A 15,425-nucleotide genomic window follows, 5' to 3' on the forward strand; every position below is an offset into this window, starting at 1 on the left:
TGTGAACCAGTTTGAAACGTCGCTCAAAACTAGGATGTTCCAAGGCTGTTCGGAGATCCTTGGGCGCCGAAGAGCTGAAGAGGTCATGTTTGCTGCCCGCACCAATGTGCAGCGTGTCAGAAAACGGACCCTGAAGCATATTTAGTTAAATTGTTTTTGCTCTTTTAAAAAAGAAAACTGGGCTTTCTTCCAGCTTTTAGCGACCAGCAATAAAATCAATCATGGATAGGGTTGCCAGCTCCGGGTTGGGAAATACCTGGAGATTTTGGGGGTGGAGTAGGGTTGCCAGGTCTCTCCGCCACCGGCGGGAGGTTTGGGGGCAGGGTTTGGGGAGGGACTTCAATGCCATAAAGCCCAATTGCCAAAGCGGCCATTTTCTCCAGGGGAACTGATCTCGATCGGACGGAGATCAGTTGTCATAGCAGGAGATCTCCAGCTACTACCTGGAGGTTGGCAACCCTAGGGTGGAGCCTGGGGAGGGCGGGGTTTGGGGAGGGACCTCAGCAGGCCATTTTCTCCAGGGGAGCTGAACTCTGTCGCCTGGAGGTCAGTTGCAATAGTGGGAGATCTCCAGCCACCACCTGGAGGTTGGCAACCCTAATCATGGTCTCCAGTGAAGATGCTGATGATCGGTCCTCTGCTTTAGGATGGTACCACCAATCAATGCCACAGAGCCAACAACTCTCTAATAATTGTTGTTGTTCAGGAGAGGGTGGCTGGCCTCACAGCCGTTCTTGTCGCCATTTTTGATGGACTGCTCTTCCGTCTCGCTGAGGGAATCTTCCTCTTCCTCGTCGCTCCGGTCGTCTTTCACTTTCTAGGAAAGAAAAGAGCATTTGTTCACTGTCAACCGAGGCCGGCGAGCATTCTGTCCGCAGGCTGCGTTGTGGGAGCAGCCGAGCCGGGAAAAGGAAAGGGGCGGCTGGGAGGAATGTAAAGGAGGGACGCGAACGAGATGCTGAAGCTGGACGGCGGGCTGAACCTTTGTGATGGAATCGGAGGTTCGAATTGGATCCCGCAAGCATCTGGCCAACCCTATGCTAAATAATCCTCCCATCAAAACACAGGGTATGTTGGACCAAAAACAAAAGCGAGGCATACCAAAGGTATATTGCTGCAGTGATACGAATGTAAGTGTAAAGTGCCATCAAGTCGCAGCCGATTTATGGCGACCGCTTTTTGGGGTTTTCATGGCAAGAGGTGGTTTGCCAGTGCCTTCCTCTGCACAGCAAGCCTGGACTTCCTTGGTGGTCTCCCATCCAAATACTAACCAGGGCTGACCCTGCTTAGCTTCTGAGATCTGACCAGATCAGGCTAGCCTGGGCCATCCAGGTCAGGGCAGTGATAAGAATAGTCCTCTAGAATTATCCAGATGGCCTACAACATAGACTAGGCCAGACATCAGGCCTGCCGGCCATATCCAGCCCCCTCTTATCCAGCCCGCAAGCCAGCCGAGGCAGCCACCTCCTCCAGTCGCGATATGGGCTGGCGAGGTATCCAGATTATCACCCTGTTTCAACTCAAAGTCTTCTTCAGAACTTGTTCAAGGCAGTTAGTATGTCTGCTCTTGTTTTCGGGACTCAGAGGCCATTTATTCATGGAAGGTTTTGCATTGGATTTGCCTCTCTACAGATGCACATTTCCCCCATCTGAATTCTCAAAACTCTGCATGGCAACTTATTGTTGAGTTTTGAGAATATGAACGGGGGGAAAAGTGCATCTAAAGAGTGGAAAATCCAATGCAAAACCTTCCATGAATAAATGGCCAGAGTTCTCGAAATAATCCGGACCCCTGTAATACGCCCCGGACTGGGAAGTCCGTGAGACCCCAGCCTTGTACTGACAGTGCAACCAACAGGATATGATTCCACGTATGCACTTCAACAACAAGATATTCAATCTTGACAACCTTGAAAGGTTGAAATGGACATAAGTCTGACATCAGAAACCACAATATTGAAAAACCAGTGGGAGAACATTTCAGCCTTCCAGGACATTCTGTTGCAGATTTAAGAGTAGCACTTCTCTTACAAAGGAATTTCAAAGGGAGATTAGAAAGAGAAACTGCTGAATTACAGCTGATATTCAAACTAAAGTCAATGCATTTACCTGGGCTGAATAAAGACCTTGCATTCATGGCTCATTACGAATGCTGATTTCTCCACACCCATCCCTCCCCTGGACATCACAGACTCTTCTGCATACCACACCTAATCCCATCACGCCTGCTATTCACATACTGTTAACATTTACATACTAATGCTTGTCTGAATTCACTCTCCTCTACTTAAAGACAGATGGATTCGTATTCTAGCTGTATCTGAAGAAGTGAGCTGTGGCTCACGAAAGCTCATACCCTACCAGAAAATATTTTTGTTAGTCTTTAAGGTGCTATTGGACTCTGGCCCTTTTCTACAACCTTGAAAGGATTACACATGGACAATGATTCCAAAAGAATAATGCTTCTAAAGAAGAAAGATTAACTTTTGTAAATAGTTCTATTTGTTTAGATACTATCACTGTATATATTATTAATAAGTGTTTATTTGTGTTTTGTCATTGCACATAGAATATAGCACTTGTAACATAGCTTGACCAGTTTGTTTTGTTGTCATGCTGCTGTGAATATAAGTGTGTAACTAACATTACAGCAGGCTGGTTATTTGTTTTCCTATAACCTCCAGCTACAAGCTGGAGATCTCCTGCTATTACAACTGACCTCCAGCCTCCCCACAACAGGCACCTTGTGAGGTATGTGGGGCTGAGAGAGCTCTAAGAGAGCTGTAACTAGCCCAAGGTCACCCAGCTGGCTTCTTGTGGAGGAGTGGGGAAACCAGCCCGGTTCCCTAGATTAGCCTCCGCCGCTCATGTGGAGGAGTGGGGAATCGAACCCGGTTCTCCAGATCAGAGTCCACCGCTCCAAACCACCGCTCTTAACCATGCTGGCTCTGAACTGTGAAGCCTTTATGGTAATAGCTGGTCTGGCTGCAGATTTCTGTAGCCCATCTTGTGTGCCAGGTCTCAACGCGCACAAAAACCGAGCAGAAAGAAAGGAACACCCAAGCATAAATGGTACCCGCTCGACCGGATGACATAAACTTCCTGGGGTTCTTCCTTTTGTCTTTTTTTCGTAGCAATGTGCAGAAAGGGTATCCAAACAAACAAAGCTGACTGTAAATACTGTCGGATAAACTTGGCACGTCTTCAGATAGAAGGAAGGAAAAGCAGCTTTCCCCTTACAGACAATTGATGAGGTATCGTCTAATTCAAATCAACCACTGGCACCTCCTAAGTAGGATTCCGCTTTGCATTATTATTATTTTTTTGTGGTTGAAGGAAGCAACATTTTTGGAAGGTCCTGAGGACGATGACCACCAGACCACACCGGGGGTGGGTGGGAGGAAAGAAACCCCCTGCAAGTCCAAAGAGAGTGTACACAGGCTGAATTATTGAGGGATTGATGGAAACTTGGCTTTCTTTCGGATCTCGGGATAGCTTGTGCTGTTGAATAAGCAAAGGACTTGAGGGCAGAGTTGCGATTAGATGCTTCCTGAGAACTTTGAACTATAACTTAACTTTCTTCATTAAACCTACATAGGCTGCTCCTTTTGCGGTGTCGCGGAGTGTACCCTGAAGAAGAGAAGTACCACAAGCAAGAATTCCCTCCCCCGTTTTGGTATATGCGCATCTACGCACTGACTTGGATGCCCCAATGTAGCCAGAGTTCGAAGCTCAGATGATAACCATCTTCAAGTACTTGAGGGGCTGTCATATACAGGAGGGTGCCGAGTTGTTTTCTGTTGCCCCAGAAGGTCAGACAAGAACCAACAGGTTGACTTTAAATCAAAAGAGTTTTCATCTAGACACTAGGAAGAATTTTCTAACAGTTCGAGCAGTTCCTCAGTGGAACAGGCTTCCTCGGGAGGTGGTGAGCTCTCCTTCCCTGGAGGTTTTTAAGGTTAGATGGCCATCTGTCAGCATTGCTGATTCTATGACCTTAAGAAGATGATGAGAGGGAGGGCATCTTGGCCATCTTCTGGGCATGGAGTAGGGGGTCACTGGGGATGTAGGGGGAGGGAGGTAATTGTGAATTTACTGCATTGTGCAGGGGGTTGGACTAGATGACACTGGTGGTCCCTTCCAACTCTATGTTTCTATGAGGGTCAGCCCTGATTAGTACTTGGACGGGAGACCTCCAAGGAAGCCCAGGGTTGCTATGCAGAGGCAGGCAATAGCAATCCACCTCTGCTCATCTCTTCCCTTCAAAACCCAATGGTGTCTGATGGCTGTGACTTGACAGCACTTTCCACCACCATATCTAAACAAGTTGACTGTATATTTGTTTAAAAACTATTGAATTCAGAGGTCACCTCACTCTTCCCCTGCATTTGACTGCATTTTCAAAGACCTGCTTTATCCCGAATTTGAAAACACGGGCAAAACGCAGAGAAACGCAGGGGGAGAGCGAGGCGACCTCTGAGGGTCGGGAAAGGCACACATAATCCAAACACAGACCCAAAGTCGTCGGAGGGGTGACAGCGAGGGAAACAGCCATGCATAAAAGACCTCTGACGTTCTTTTAGCCTCAGTTCTTACAGCTGAAAAATCTATTGATGCATCTCTAGCTGTAACTTGCGCAACACGACAATTTCCATAGTCCCTGCTACTTTAGGAAAAGAGGTCAACCTCAGCGGTGAGCGCTTTGTGTTCTGGAAGGCCAATCGGTTTAAGGGAGTGATCCTGAGCAGATCTACTCAGGGGCTGTGGCTCAGTGGTAGAGCATCTGCTTGGCATGCAGAAGGTCCCAGGTTCAATCCCCGGCATCTCCAGTTAAAGAGACTAGGCAAGGAGGTGACGTGAAAGACCCCTGCCTGAGACCCCGGAGAGCCACTGCCGGTCTGAATAGACGATACTGACTTTGATGGACCAAGGGACTGATTCAGTATAAGGCAGCTTCATGTGTTCAAGCAAGTCCAGGTTTCTTCACTGGAGTTTCCTTCCAGAAAAAAGTGTTTTTTAGGATTGCAACCTAAACCTAGTAAATGAGCGCATGGATTCAAAGTTCACCAATGCTATTAAGTCTGTAATGGAATAATTTGTTGGGAGGCCAGAATGTGACATTTTAATAATTGTTTTCCTTTCATGTTGCCCTTCTGCTGTTAGCTGTCCCTCACTGAGTTCATTTGCGGCCATCAATTTTTCTAACACGAATTATATCTATCTATCTATCTATCTATCTATCTATCTATCTATCTCGCAGGTCAATGTAGTTTTAACCAACTTATATTATGTTGTGTAAGCATTTAATAGTTTTATATCAGTTCAGGTTAGAAGGATTAGAAACCCGTTCCCATTATTCACAAACAGTAACTTGTCCTAGAGATGTATTGATAGGCAGAATTGTTATGTCGTGTGGTTTGTATGCTTTTTGTTGTATGTTGTTGTATGTTTTATAATATTTTGGGGGAAAAATAATTAAAAAAAAGAGATATAAAGAAGAAGCCAATTCGGAGGGAAATCCTGTGGGGGGAGGGAAATCAGCCTTTTTGTGGAAGGGGGTTTGGTGGAAGGGGAATCTATTCAATTTGTAGGCTCGCAATTAACTCTAGCTTCTCGTTCTGCCTGAGCTGCAGGTCTTTGCACATTGGAAACCCAAACGTTACGTCTTACCTGCCTGTCAACTCATCGCACTTTTGAAATGTGCTAGCCGCTCGAGGGCATGTAGCTTTGGGAGCATATCAAAAGGCCATGCGGTACGGCATGAGTTATTATGCGTCCCACTAGTTTCCAAGGGAGTCCAATTATAAATCCACTGTTGGCAGGCACACAAAGGACAATATCATAAGGGCATTCTGATGCTGTTTTGAAATTTCTTTGTGAACCCTCGGAGAAAGCTTAAGAGTGGAGCTAAAGGGTTCCTTGTTATGAGACTTTTATTTCACATTATGAACGCTTGCTTAGCAGAAAAACAGATTATCGGGGGTTGTTGTCTTTTACTGAGCTCTCTAATTGTAGATTGTCTGGGGCACGCCACGCAGCCTGGTTGGGTCGGCACTTCAAGGGGCCTATACTGGCTAGGAAGAGGGGCGCCTGCTTTGAACACATGAGGTAAACTCGTCCTATTTTGCGCGACGTTTGCTCATTGGTGTAAAAACATTTCTCACACAGAGCGTTCTGAGGATCCAAAGATTTCACGTGAAGCCAGGGTTGCCAGGTCCCCCCCCCCCGGTCCTCTGGCAGGAGATTTTGGGGGTGGGGATCGCGCGCGCATGGCTGCGAGCGATGCGCTCCCTTCAAGCACGCGCAATGGGACGATTTACCACTCGAACCCCCATTTGAGTGGTAAATTGTCCGTTCACACTGTGGCGCTTCCGGAAGTAAACCGGAAGTCGTTTGTGACCGCACGCACACGATCCTTGTTGTGAGTCGGCCGATGGATTGGTGGGCAATTGCCCGCCATTCCAAGCCACCCGGCAACTCTATGTAAAGCTGAACTCACGCACAAGGGAAGAGATGAGTCCTTCTACTGAGTCAGACCACTGATTTATCAAAGCCAGTCTTCTCCACTCTGACTGGCAGTGGCTCTCTGGGGTCTTTCCCATCACCTACTACATGATCCTTTTTTTAAACTAAAGATGGTGGGATTGAACCTGGGACCTTCAGCATGAACACATGAAGGTATTTCCAGGTGGGCAGCCATGTTGGTCTGCAGTAGAAGAGCAAGTTTTGAATCCAGTAGCACCTTCAAGACCGACAAGATTTCCAGCGTATAAGCTTTCAAAAATCAAAGCGCCCTTTGTGAGATACCAAGGCAGCTTTATGAACACACGAAGCTCCCTTATACTGAGTCAGATTCTTGGTCTATCAAGGCCAGTTGTCTACTCAGACTGGTAGCAGCCATCTAGGATCTCAGGTAGTGGTCTTTCCCATCACCTGCTACTTGATCCTTTTTTTAACTAGAGATGCTGGGATTGAACCTGGGACCTTCTGCAAGCAAAGAAGGCACCCTACCACTCAAGATCACATCAACTCATGAAGTTGCTTTATAGTGAGTCAGACCATTCTTTTATTAAGGTCAGCGTCGTCTACTCTACTGAGGCTCAAGGGTAGGGTCTTTCACATCACCTGCTGGATGGATGATGGAAAGTGCCATCAAGTCGCAGCCAACCTATGGTGACCCCATGGGGTTTTCAAAGCAAGAGACAAACAGAGGTGGTTTGCCATTGGCTGCCTCTACTCTGGAACCTCGACATCCTTGGTGGTCGCCCATCCAAGTAATCACCATTGCTAATCCTGATGAACTTCAGAGGTGTGATGAGATCGGGCTAGCCTTGGCCATCCAGATCAGGGCAAGAGACGTTCAGAGGTAGCTTGGTGTTGCCTGCCTCTGTGTAGCGACTCTGAACGTCCTTGGTGGTCGCCCATCCAAGTAATCACCAGGGCCAACCCTGATGAGCTTCCGAGATCTGATGAGATCGGGCTAGCCTGGCCCATCCAGATCAAGGCAAGAGACGTTCAGAGTTAGATTGGTGTTGCCTGCCTCTGTGTAGCGACCCTGGACGTCCTTGGCAGTCGCCCATCCAAGTACTAACCAGGGCTGACCCTGCTTAGCTTCCAAGATTCGACAGGATCGGGCTAGTCCTTGCCATCCAGATCAGGGCACATCACCTGCTATCTGATTCTTTTAACTGGAGATACCAGGTATCTTACCTGGGACTACTGCTCAGTCAAGGTGCCAAACAGGCTTTCTCATGCATCGTTCTGAAATTGGTCTTCCCTGAGCATTTTTAAATTTCAGAGATAAGACCTGCATTTCCTGGAATATCGCAGTGGGAAAAAAATTCAGACCAGTTTTAACCTGTCCGCCAGTTTTGTCTCCGAGGCTCCTTCACATTCCTCTTCCTCTCCCTGCTCCACCAAGCAATTATCACACGTTCAGCATTGACTGCTGTTCTGGCCTCTAAAGCCATTAAAAAGCCTGATGGAGGCAGGTGGGGATGCCAAACTTGAGGAGATACCAAGGAAAAACGGTGCTGATGCAGGCAGAGAGGTTGGGAAATCTGCACCTGCCTGCCTACGTAAAACAACTGTGACTGGGATCTTTCTGGAAAGAATGTACCAAAACAAGTTTAGGAAGGATTGCAGCAAAGCAGGAGAAGGAGAAAAAGAAGAGGAGGAGAAGGAGAAGAAGAGGAGGAGGAGGAGAAGGAGGAGAAGAAGAAGGAAGAAGGAGAAGAGGAGGAGGAGGAGTTGGTTTTTATACTCCTGTTTTCTCTCTTTTAAGGACAATCAAATCAGCTTACAATTGCCTTCCCTTCCCCTTCCCACACCAGGCACCTTGTGAGATAGGTGGGGCTGAGAGCTCTGAGAGAACTGTGATTGGCCCAAGGTCATCCAGCAAGCTTCATGTGGAGGAGTCAGGAAACCAAGCCGATTCACCGGATTAGAGTCCACCACTCATGGGGAGGAGTGGGGAATCAGACCCGGTTCTCCAGATTAGAGCACCGCTCTTAACCACTACACCACGCTGGATCTCAATCACACAACAATGTTGAACACATGAACTCATGAAGCTGCCTTATCAGACCCTTGGTCCACCAAAGTCAGCATTCTCTACTCTGACTGGCAGCAGCTCTCTAAGGTCTCAGGCAAAGGTCTTTCACATAACCTCCTGCCAGATCATTTAACTGGAGATGCTGGGGGTTGAACCTGGGGCCTTCTGCCCGTCGAGCAGATACTCTACCATTGAGCCACAACCGTTTCCCAAAGTTGTGAGGATGCTCTGAGAAAGAAAACATTCCACTTTGGGAAGCAAAATGTCCCAGCATCCTTAAAAAGATCAGTGAAACACGTCCGCTCTACCGATAGCCTGAAACGATCCAAGGAAATTTTCAACATTGAAATTGACTGAGTGTAGAAACCTGTCGACGGTATGACGGTGAGGTGGGGAAGAAAATTAAGTCTGGCGAAGGGCAAGATGAGGCAGATGGCTATCGTATTGGAAGGCAGATGGAATAAACTATGACACTTTAGTCTGGAAGATGGAGACCTCCAGGGACAGAAGAGACAGAAGTATGTGAATTAATGAATCGTTTGGGGGGGGTGGGAAATGAAGCGCGACCAGCCAGTGACGTTGAAACACAGCAGTGTTAAAACAAACGGGGTGGAGTGGGGAACGCACAGGCTGCCTGTGTAACTTGTTGTCGTGGGATGTCCTGGCGTCTGCCAGAGTAACTGGATACAACCAAGACATTGACAGACCCGACGGCTGTTGTAAAGAGCAAGAGTCCAGTAGCACCTTAAAGACGAACAACATTTCTGGTAGGGTAGGAGCTTTCGTGAGCCACAGCTCACTTCTTCAGATACAGCTGGAACGGGAGCCCATCTGCCCTTAAGTAGAGAAGAGTGAATTCATACACACAATGGCAATGTAGTGACTGCTGAATTACAACTAATAATGAAGCTCAAGACAATGCATTCTCCTGGATAGGATAGAGATCTGGGATTCCTGTCTCATTACCAGTGCTAATTTCTCCACGCCTACTAGCCCTCTGCACATCACACCTAATCTCGCTAATGTCATTCATTTGCTTTTGACATTTACATCGCCATTGTGAGTATGAATTCACTCTTCTCTACTTCAAGTCAAGTCAAGTCAAGTTTTATTGCGATATAATATCAGCTCTAGGTAAAAATCAAAGTTAGGTTAAAATAATAAAATAAAATAATAAAAGTTGATGATTCTGGAAGGATGATTTGAAGAAGAGGAGGGAAGCTCAAGAGAATGCATTCTCCTGGATTGGATAGAGATCTGGGATTGCTGTCTCATTACCAGCGCTAATTTCTCCACGCCTACTACCCCTCTGCATATTACACCTAATCTCGCTAAAGCCATTCATTTGCTTTTGACATTTACATCGCCGTTGTGTGTATGAACTCACTCTTCTCTACTTAAGGACAGATGGACTCACATTCTAGCTGTATCTGAAGAAGTGAGCTGTGGCTCACGAAAGCTCCCACCCTGACAGAAATGTTGTTAGTCTTTAAGGTGCTACTGGACTCCTGCTCTTTTCTACTGCTAGTGACTATAGACGGACTACTGCTACTGACAGACTAATACTGTGATCTGTCTCAGCAGCTGTTGGTTCAGACGGATTCTCATGACCAGCTCTGTGTTCCAGGTTTAAGTCCCAGCTTTGTGGAAACTTGAACAACGTAAATGGGGAATTCCATTATCTTCTTGCGCTACTGGACAGAGCTACTCACGGATCCAGAACTGGCCACTATGGAGGACGAGATGGAATTCTGTCCGTATTGCAATTATCATCTGATGCTGACAGACTAATCTATTTGTTATCAGATATAGATCCTTATATTTCTCAAACAAAATGGCACTGAACAGTCTAGCGGCTAAGAAAATAGGGCCACGCAAATCACAAAAGGTGCAATAACTGGACAGAGCCGAATCGGTGTACTTCAATTTTTTAACTTTTGTATTCCGTTTGCGGAGCCCTGTAGCGCAGAGGTGTAAGCTGCAGTACTGCAGTCAAAAGCTCTGCTCACGACCTGAGTTCGAACCCAACGGAAGTCGGTTTCAGGTAGCTGGCTCAAGGTTGACTCAGCCTTCCATCCTTCCGAGGTCGGTAAAATGAGGACCCGGCTTGCTGGGGGTAAAGGGAAGAGGACTGGGGAAGGCACTGGCAAACCACCCCGTAAACAAAGTCTGCCTGATAAACATCGGGATGTGATGTCACCCCACGGGTCAGGAATGACCCGGTGCTTGCACAGGGGACCTTTACCTTTGCTTTTATATTCCTTTTAATGATATTGTGTACCTTAATTTGCTGTTAAATTGTTTTAGATATGCTGTTAAATTGTTTTAGATTGTAATGGCCTATGGCCTTATACATAGGGCTGCCAGGTCTCTCTTTGCCACCGGCGGGAGGTTTTTGGGGAGGAGCCCGAGGAAGGCGGGGCTTGGGGAGGGGAGGGACTTCGATGCCATAGAGTCCAGTTGCCAAAGCGGCCATTTTCTCCAGGTGAACGGATCTTTATCAGCTGGAGATCAGTTTTCACAGCAGGAGATCTCCAGCTATTACCTGGAAGTTGGCAACCCTACTTATACAATAAATTTGACTGTGGCAAATTTTCTCGTGCGACCAAGAGACTGTCTAGCATGGTTCTCTAGACAAAATCAAAGTGTGTGTGTGTTCTTCACATCTTTACAACAGCAGTATCCTTCTCCCCACCCCTCCGCCCATAGAATCATTTTAACGCTGCTTCCTGTTGAATTTTACCCCAGTAGTCTAGATGGATACCATTGTACTTTGTACTCATTCATTCAGCTCTGGAAACAAGACGTTTAATCTCGAAGGATTCCAAATTGGCAAGACACTTTAAATTAGTACATCCTTGTTTCACCATATGTTTTAAAGCTTTCCCCTAAAATATCCATCCTATGTTTAGACATTACGGCGACACACACGTTTCAGTGAAGCTAAAATCCTGAACCAAAGGGGAGCTTTCGGCTACAGAACTGGATCGCTTTACAGAAACAAAAAGCGTTTCTTAGCAACTCAAATCCTTGGACATCAAGATTGCCGCCAAAAAGTTTTTTTTGCTTTAAACAAAAAACAAAAAAAATCTGCATTACAATTTCCTTCACCTAACCTGAAAAGAAATGACAATGTGAAAAAAAAAAAAAACCCTCTCTTTAAAAAATGTCATTCGAAACGATTGCTCAGAAATTCAATCCTGAAAGTTCAACCGGTGAGATGGTCCCTCAAATTGCTCTTTCAAAACGACCCCAAATATTTTTTGATGCTTTGGTAGGGTTGCCAGGCCTGGCAACTGGCAAGAGGATTGGGGGCAAGGGCATGGCGGGATATGTGGCCTGCCCGCCGCCCCTCAGCTGGCCGGCGAGCGAAAGCCGGCCAGCTGAAGGGGGGGGGATCCATGAAATAATGTCCCTTGCCAGTTTACCCCGGAAGCAACGGGAACACTCTAGCACATCCCTACAAAAAAAAAAAAAACCTATGGTTTCATAGAATCATAGAGTTGGAAGGGACCACCAGGGTCATCTAGTCCAATCCCCTGCTCAATAGAGGGTTTTTTTTGGGGGGGGGGGTTTGAGAGATGTGCTAGAGCATCCCTGTGACTTCCGGGGTAAACCCGGAAGGGACATTATTGTATACGTGCATGATGCACATGCAGTTCACTTCCTCCCCTCCACCCCACTACAAGCAAGCTCCCGCTGGTATAGGGTTGCCAGGTCCCTCTTTGCCACTGGAGGGAGGGTTTTGGGGTGGAGCCTGAGGAGGGCAGGGTTTGGGAGGGGAGGGACTTCAATGCCATTTTCCAACTGCCAAAGAGTCCAACTGCCAAAGTGGCCATTTTCTCCAGGTCTCTATCGGCTGGAGATCAGTTATAATAGTAGGAGATTGCCAGGTTGGCAACCCTACCTATCCCACCATCCCCTGGCAGTGGCGAGGGGGGACTTGGCAACCCTACTTCTGCCTGAAACTTTGAATAGTTGCTATGAGAGTTATGCAAGACCTCACTCCCTGGCCTTTTCTGGTTGGCTCTACCTAAGGTTGCCAGGACCCTCTTCGCCACCAGTGGGAGGGTTTTGGGGTGGAGCCTGAGGAGAGCGGGGTTTGGGAGGGAAGGGACTTCAATGCCATAGAGTCCAACTGCCAAAGCAGCCTTTTTCTCCAGGTGAACTGATCTCTATCGGCTGGAGATCAGTTGTAATAGCAGGAGATCTCCAGCTAGTACCTGGAGGTTAAATACAACGATCATCTGTACTGTATAGTATGTAATGCTAAAGAAAAGACAGCACGTAGCTCTATATGCAAAAGTATCAAAACAGTGTATTACAATAAAGTGAAGACAATAGTGAAGTGCAAACAAACTTAAACACAACTAAACATAAATTGTATATACACACAATATTGGTAACTCTTCTTAGAGTTTACAATATTGGTAACTCTTCTTTATTCATAAAATGAATAAAAATAAATAAATAAAGCGAGCTGTTTTGCCACCCCAGATACTTTGACTGGAAGCCCAGCAGGTCCCTTACCTTTATAAAAAGGAATTTCCTCAGAATTTTGAAAATTAAGTAGCTCCAGTAGACATGCAGGCCTTGCAGGATCAACAGCTGCCCGTTGAAAAAGAAATATGCTATGACGACCGTTGTTGTATAAAACACAGGATAATACACCGTGGCACGAATGATCCTGAAATACAAAGACTGTCATCAAAGAGTGCACAGTTGGGGGGGGGGGGGAATCAGTAAAATCCCGATGGATTTCTAAAAACGGTGGGTAATGTGTACTGTGACATCAGTTGGGTAACCATAAGCCGGCCGCATGCAGCGTTCATATTTCTCCTGCAAAATGGATTCTTGCCTGTCTTATAGAATCATAGAGTTGGAAGGGACCACCAGGGTCATCTAGTCCAGCCCCCTGCACAATGCAGGAAATTCTACACTACCTCCCCCCCCAACACCCCCAGTGACCCCTACTCCATGCCCAGAAGATGGCCAAGATGCATTCCCTCTCATCATCTGCTTAAGGTTATAGAATCAGCATTGCTGACAGATGGCTATCTAGCCTCTTCTTAAAAATCTCCAGGGAAAGAGAGCTCACCACCTCCCAAGGAAGCCTGTTCCACTGAGGAACTGCTCTAACTGTTAGGTAGGATGGCTGTGTTATTACCCTTACAACAATTCCATAGACCACTTAAAAAAAAAAAAAAAAAAAGCAGGAGACCTCAGCCTTGTTTGTAGGGTGTAGTAATTTGGTAATTTGTAATATAGAATTTGACACTTTGGCCTACGCTGTTCCTTTATTACTACCATTGATTTAACAGTGTTAGTGAGTTATTGGATATTACTGCCAGGTAGCGGCAGGCAATCTCCTGCTAATTCAACTGATTTCCAGCCGATAGAGATCAGATCACCTGGAGAAAAATGGCCACTTTGGCAATTGAACTCTATGGCACTGAAGTCCCTTTCCCCCCCAAACCCCGCCCTCCTCAGGCTCTGCCCCCCAAATCTCCCGCCGGTTGTGAAGAGGGACCTGGCAACCCTACCTTAGGCAGATGATGAGAGGGAGGGCACCTTGGCCATCTTCTGGGCATGGAGTAGGGGTCACTGGGGGTGTGGGGGGGAGGTAGTTGTGAGTTTCCTGCATTGTGCAGGGGGTTGGACTAGATGACTCTGGTGGTCCCTTCCAACTCTATGATTCTATTTGTTGAAGTAATCATATGAGTTTCTGCTGATACTGCTGATTACAATAGCCAATCAGAATACTTAGAAGTAGTCACTTGATCGTGTTTATCAACTTTAGGAACTGATCAGATAGATAGATTTTCTCTATAAATATACATGGTAGTGAAGAGCAAATCAGATTTCCTTGAACTGAGGCTCAGAAGGCAGAGATTGAAGAAATCCAATTGGAAAGACATTGGGACCTTTAGGCTTATTTGAAAATCCTTAAGAGCAATAGACAAGAAAATGAAATCTGATCTGTTTTAACTGTTATAACTAATTTTGATATGTATTAAAATAATGTTAGGAACTTTAACCATATTAGCCTGTTTAACCCCATTCTGTGTAGGTTCGATTATTGCCCTTCTTTACTGTACACTGTCTTGCTTAAGAAAAAGAATCCCTTCTTTTATCAATAAAAGAAAGAAAGATTCAAATAGGTGTTTGGTCAATTACTGGTTGCTTGAATAAGAGAAAAAACAGGATTCATGGTCCAAAAGATTATATTGCATTATCAAGAGTTGGAAAGAGTGATAACTTTTTCTGGCACGGTAAAACAAGGATTGATAGGAAGCTGCGAATTGTATCTAAAGCAGAGCTTTGGAGAATTTTCAGCTCATAATCTTTCAAAGGCCATTTATGCAGGGTCAATTTTGTTGCTCGCTCAAAGCTCTTTTTTAAAAAAAATGCAACCTTTAAAATGCTTATTCACGACCCCAACACAAAAGGAGAAATTGCACCACCACCCCACTCGCGGGCTCCTTTGTTCTTTCCATAAGCCAACTGCATAGCTAACGTGCGGCTGTCATTTTGCATGCTTCCTTGACGTGATTTTTCGGTGGGGGGGGGCAGAGCAAACACAAAAGGTCACGTCAAAGGGGCTCTTCAAAAACGCGAAGCCGGTATGGGCCAGCTTCGCAGTCACTTCCTGAATGACGGTTCAGCGTGAAATACTCAAAAAAATATATGGGGGGTTATTTCAGCCAAGAACGCGCTGCTAATTACCAAGCATAAATGGCCTTAAGTGTCATGATCGAGAAAAAGCCGAACGCCACACCACCACATTGAGGGGGACATTGCTTGAAAGTGTTACACAGAAGCGACTGTTAACGGTGACCCAAGAAATAATAAGGACGATCGTATTCCTAAC

General features: G+C 46.2%; 1 protein-coding gene across 1 annotated transcript in view; it reads right to left on the minus strand.

Annotated features, from left to right (window-relative positions):
- Positions 1 to 685: 685 nt before the first annotated feature.
- CERS3 (ceramide synthase 3) overlaps positions 686 to 15,425 on the minus strand; it is a 34,872-nt gene continuing 20,132 nt past the window's right edge. The window contains exons 9-10 of the mRNA XM_056866117.1: positions 13,085 to 13,241; positions 686 to 817 (exon numbers count right to left, since the gene is read on the minus strand). Coding sequence (XP_056722095.1) covers positions 686 to 817; positions 13,085 to 13,241 — 289 coding nt within the window. The remainder of the gene's footprint in view (positions 818 to 13,084; positions 13,242 to 15,425) is intronic.

This window comes from Euleptes europaea, chromosome 20, assembly GCF_029931775.1.
Source record: "Euleptes europaea isolate rEulEur1 chromosome 20, rEulEur1.hap1, whole genome shotgun sequence".
Lineage (NCBI taxonomy): Eukaryota > Metazoa > Chordata > Lepidosauria > Squamata > Sphaerodactylidae > Euleptes > Euleptes europaea.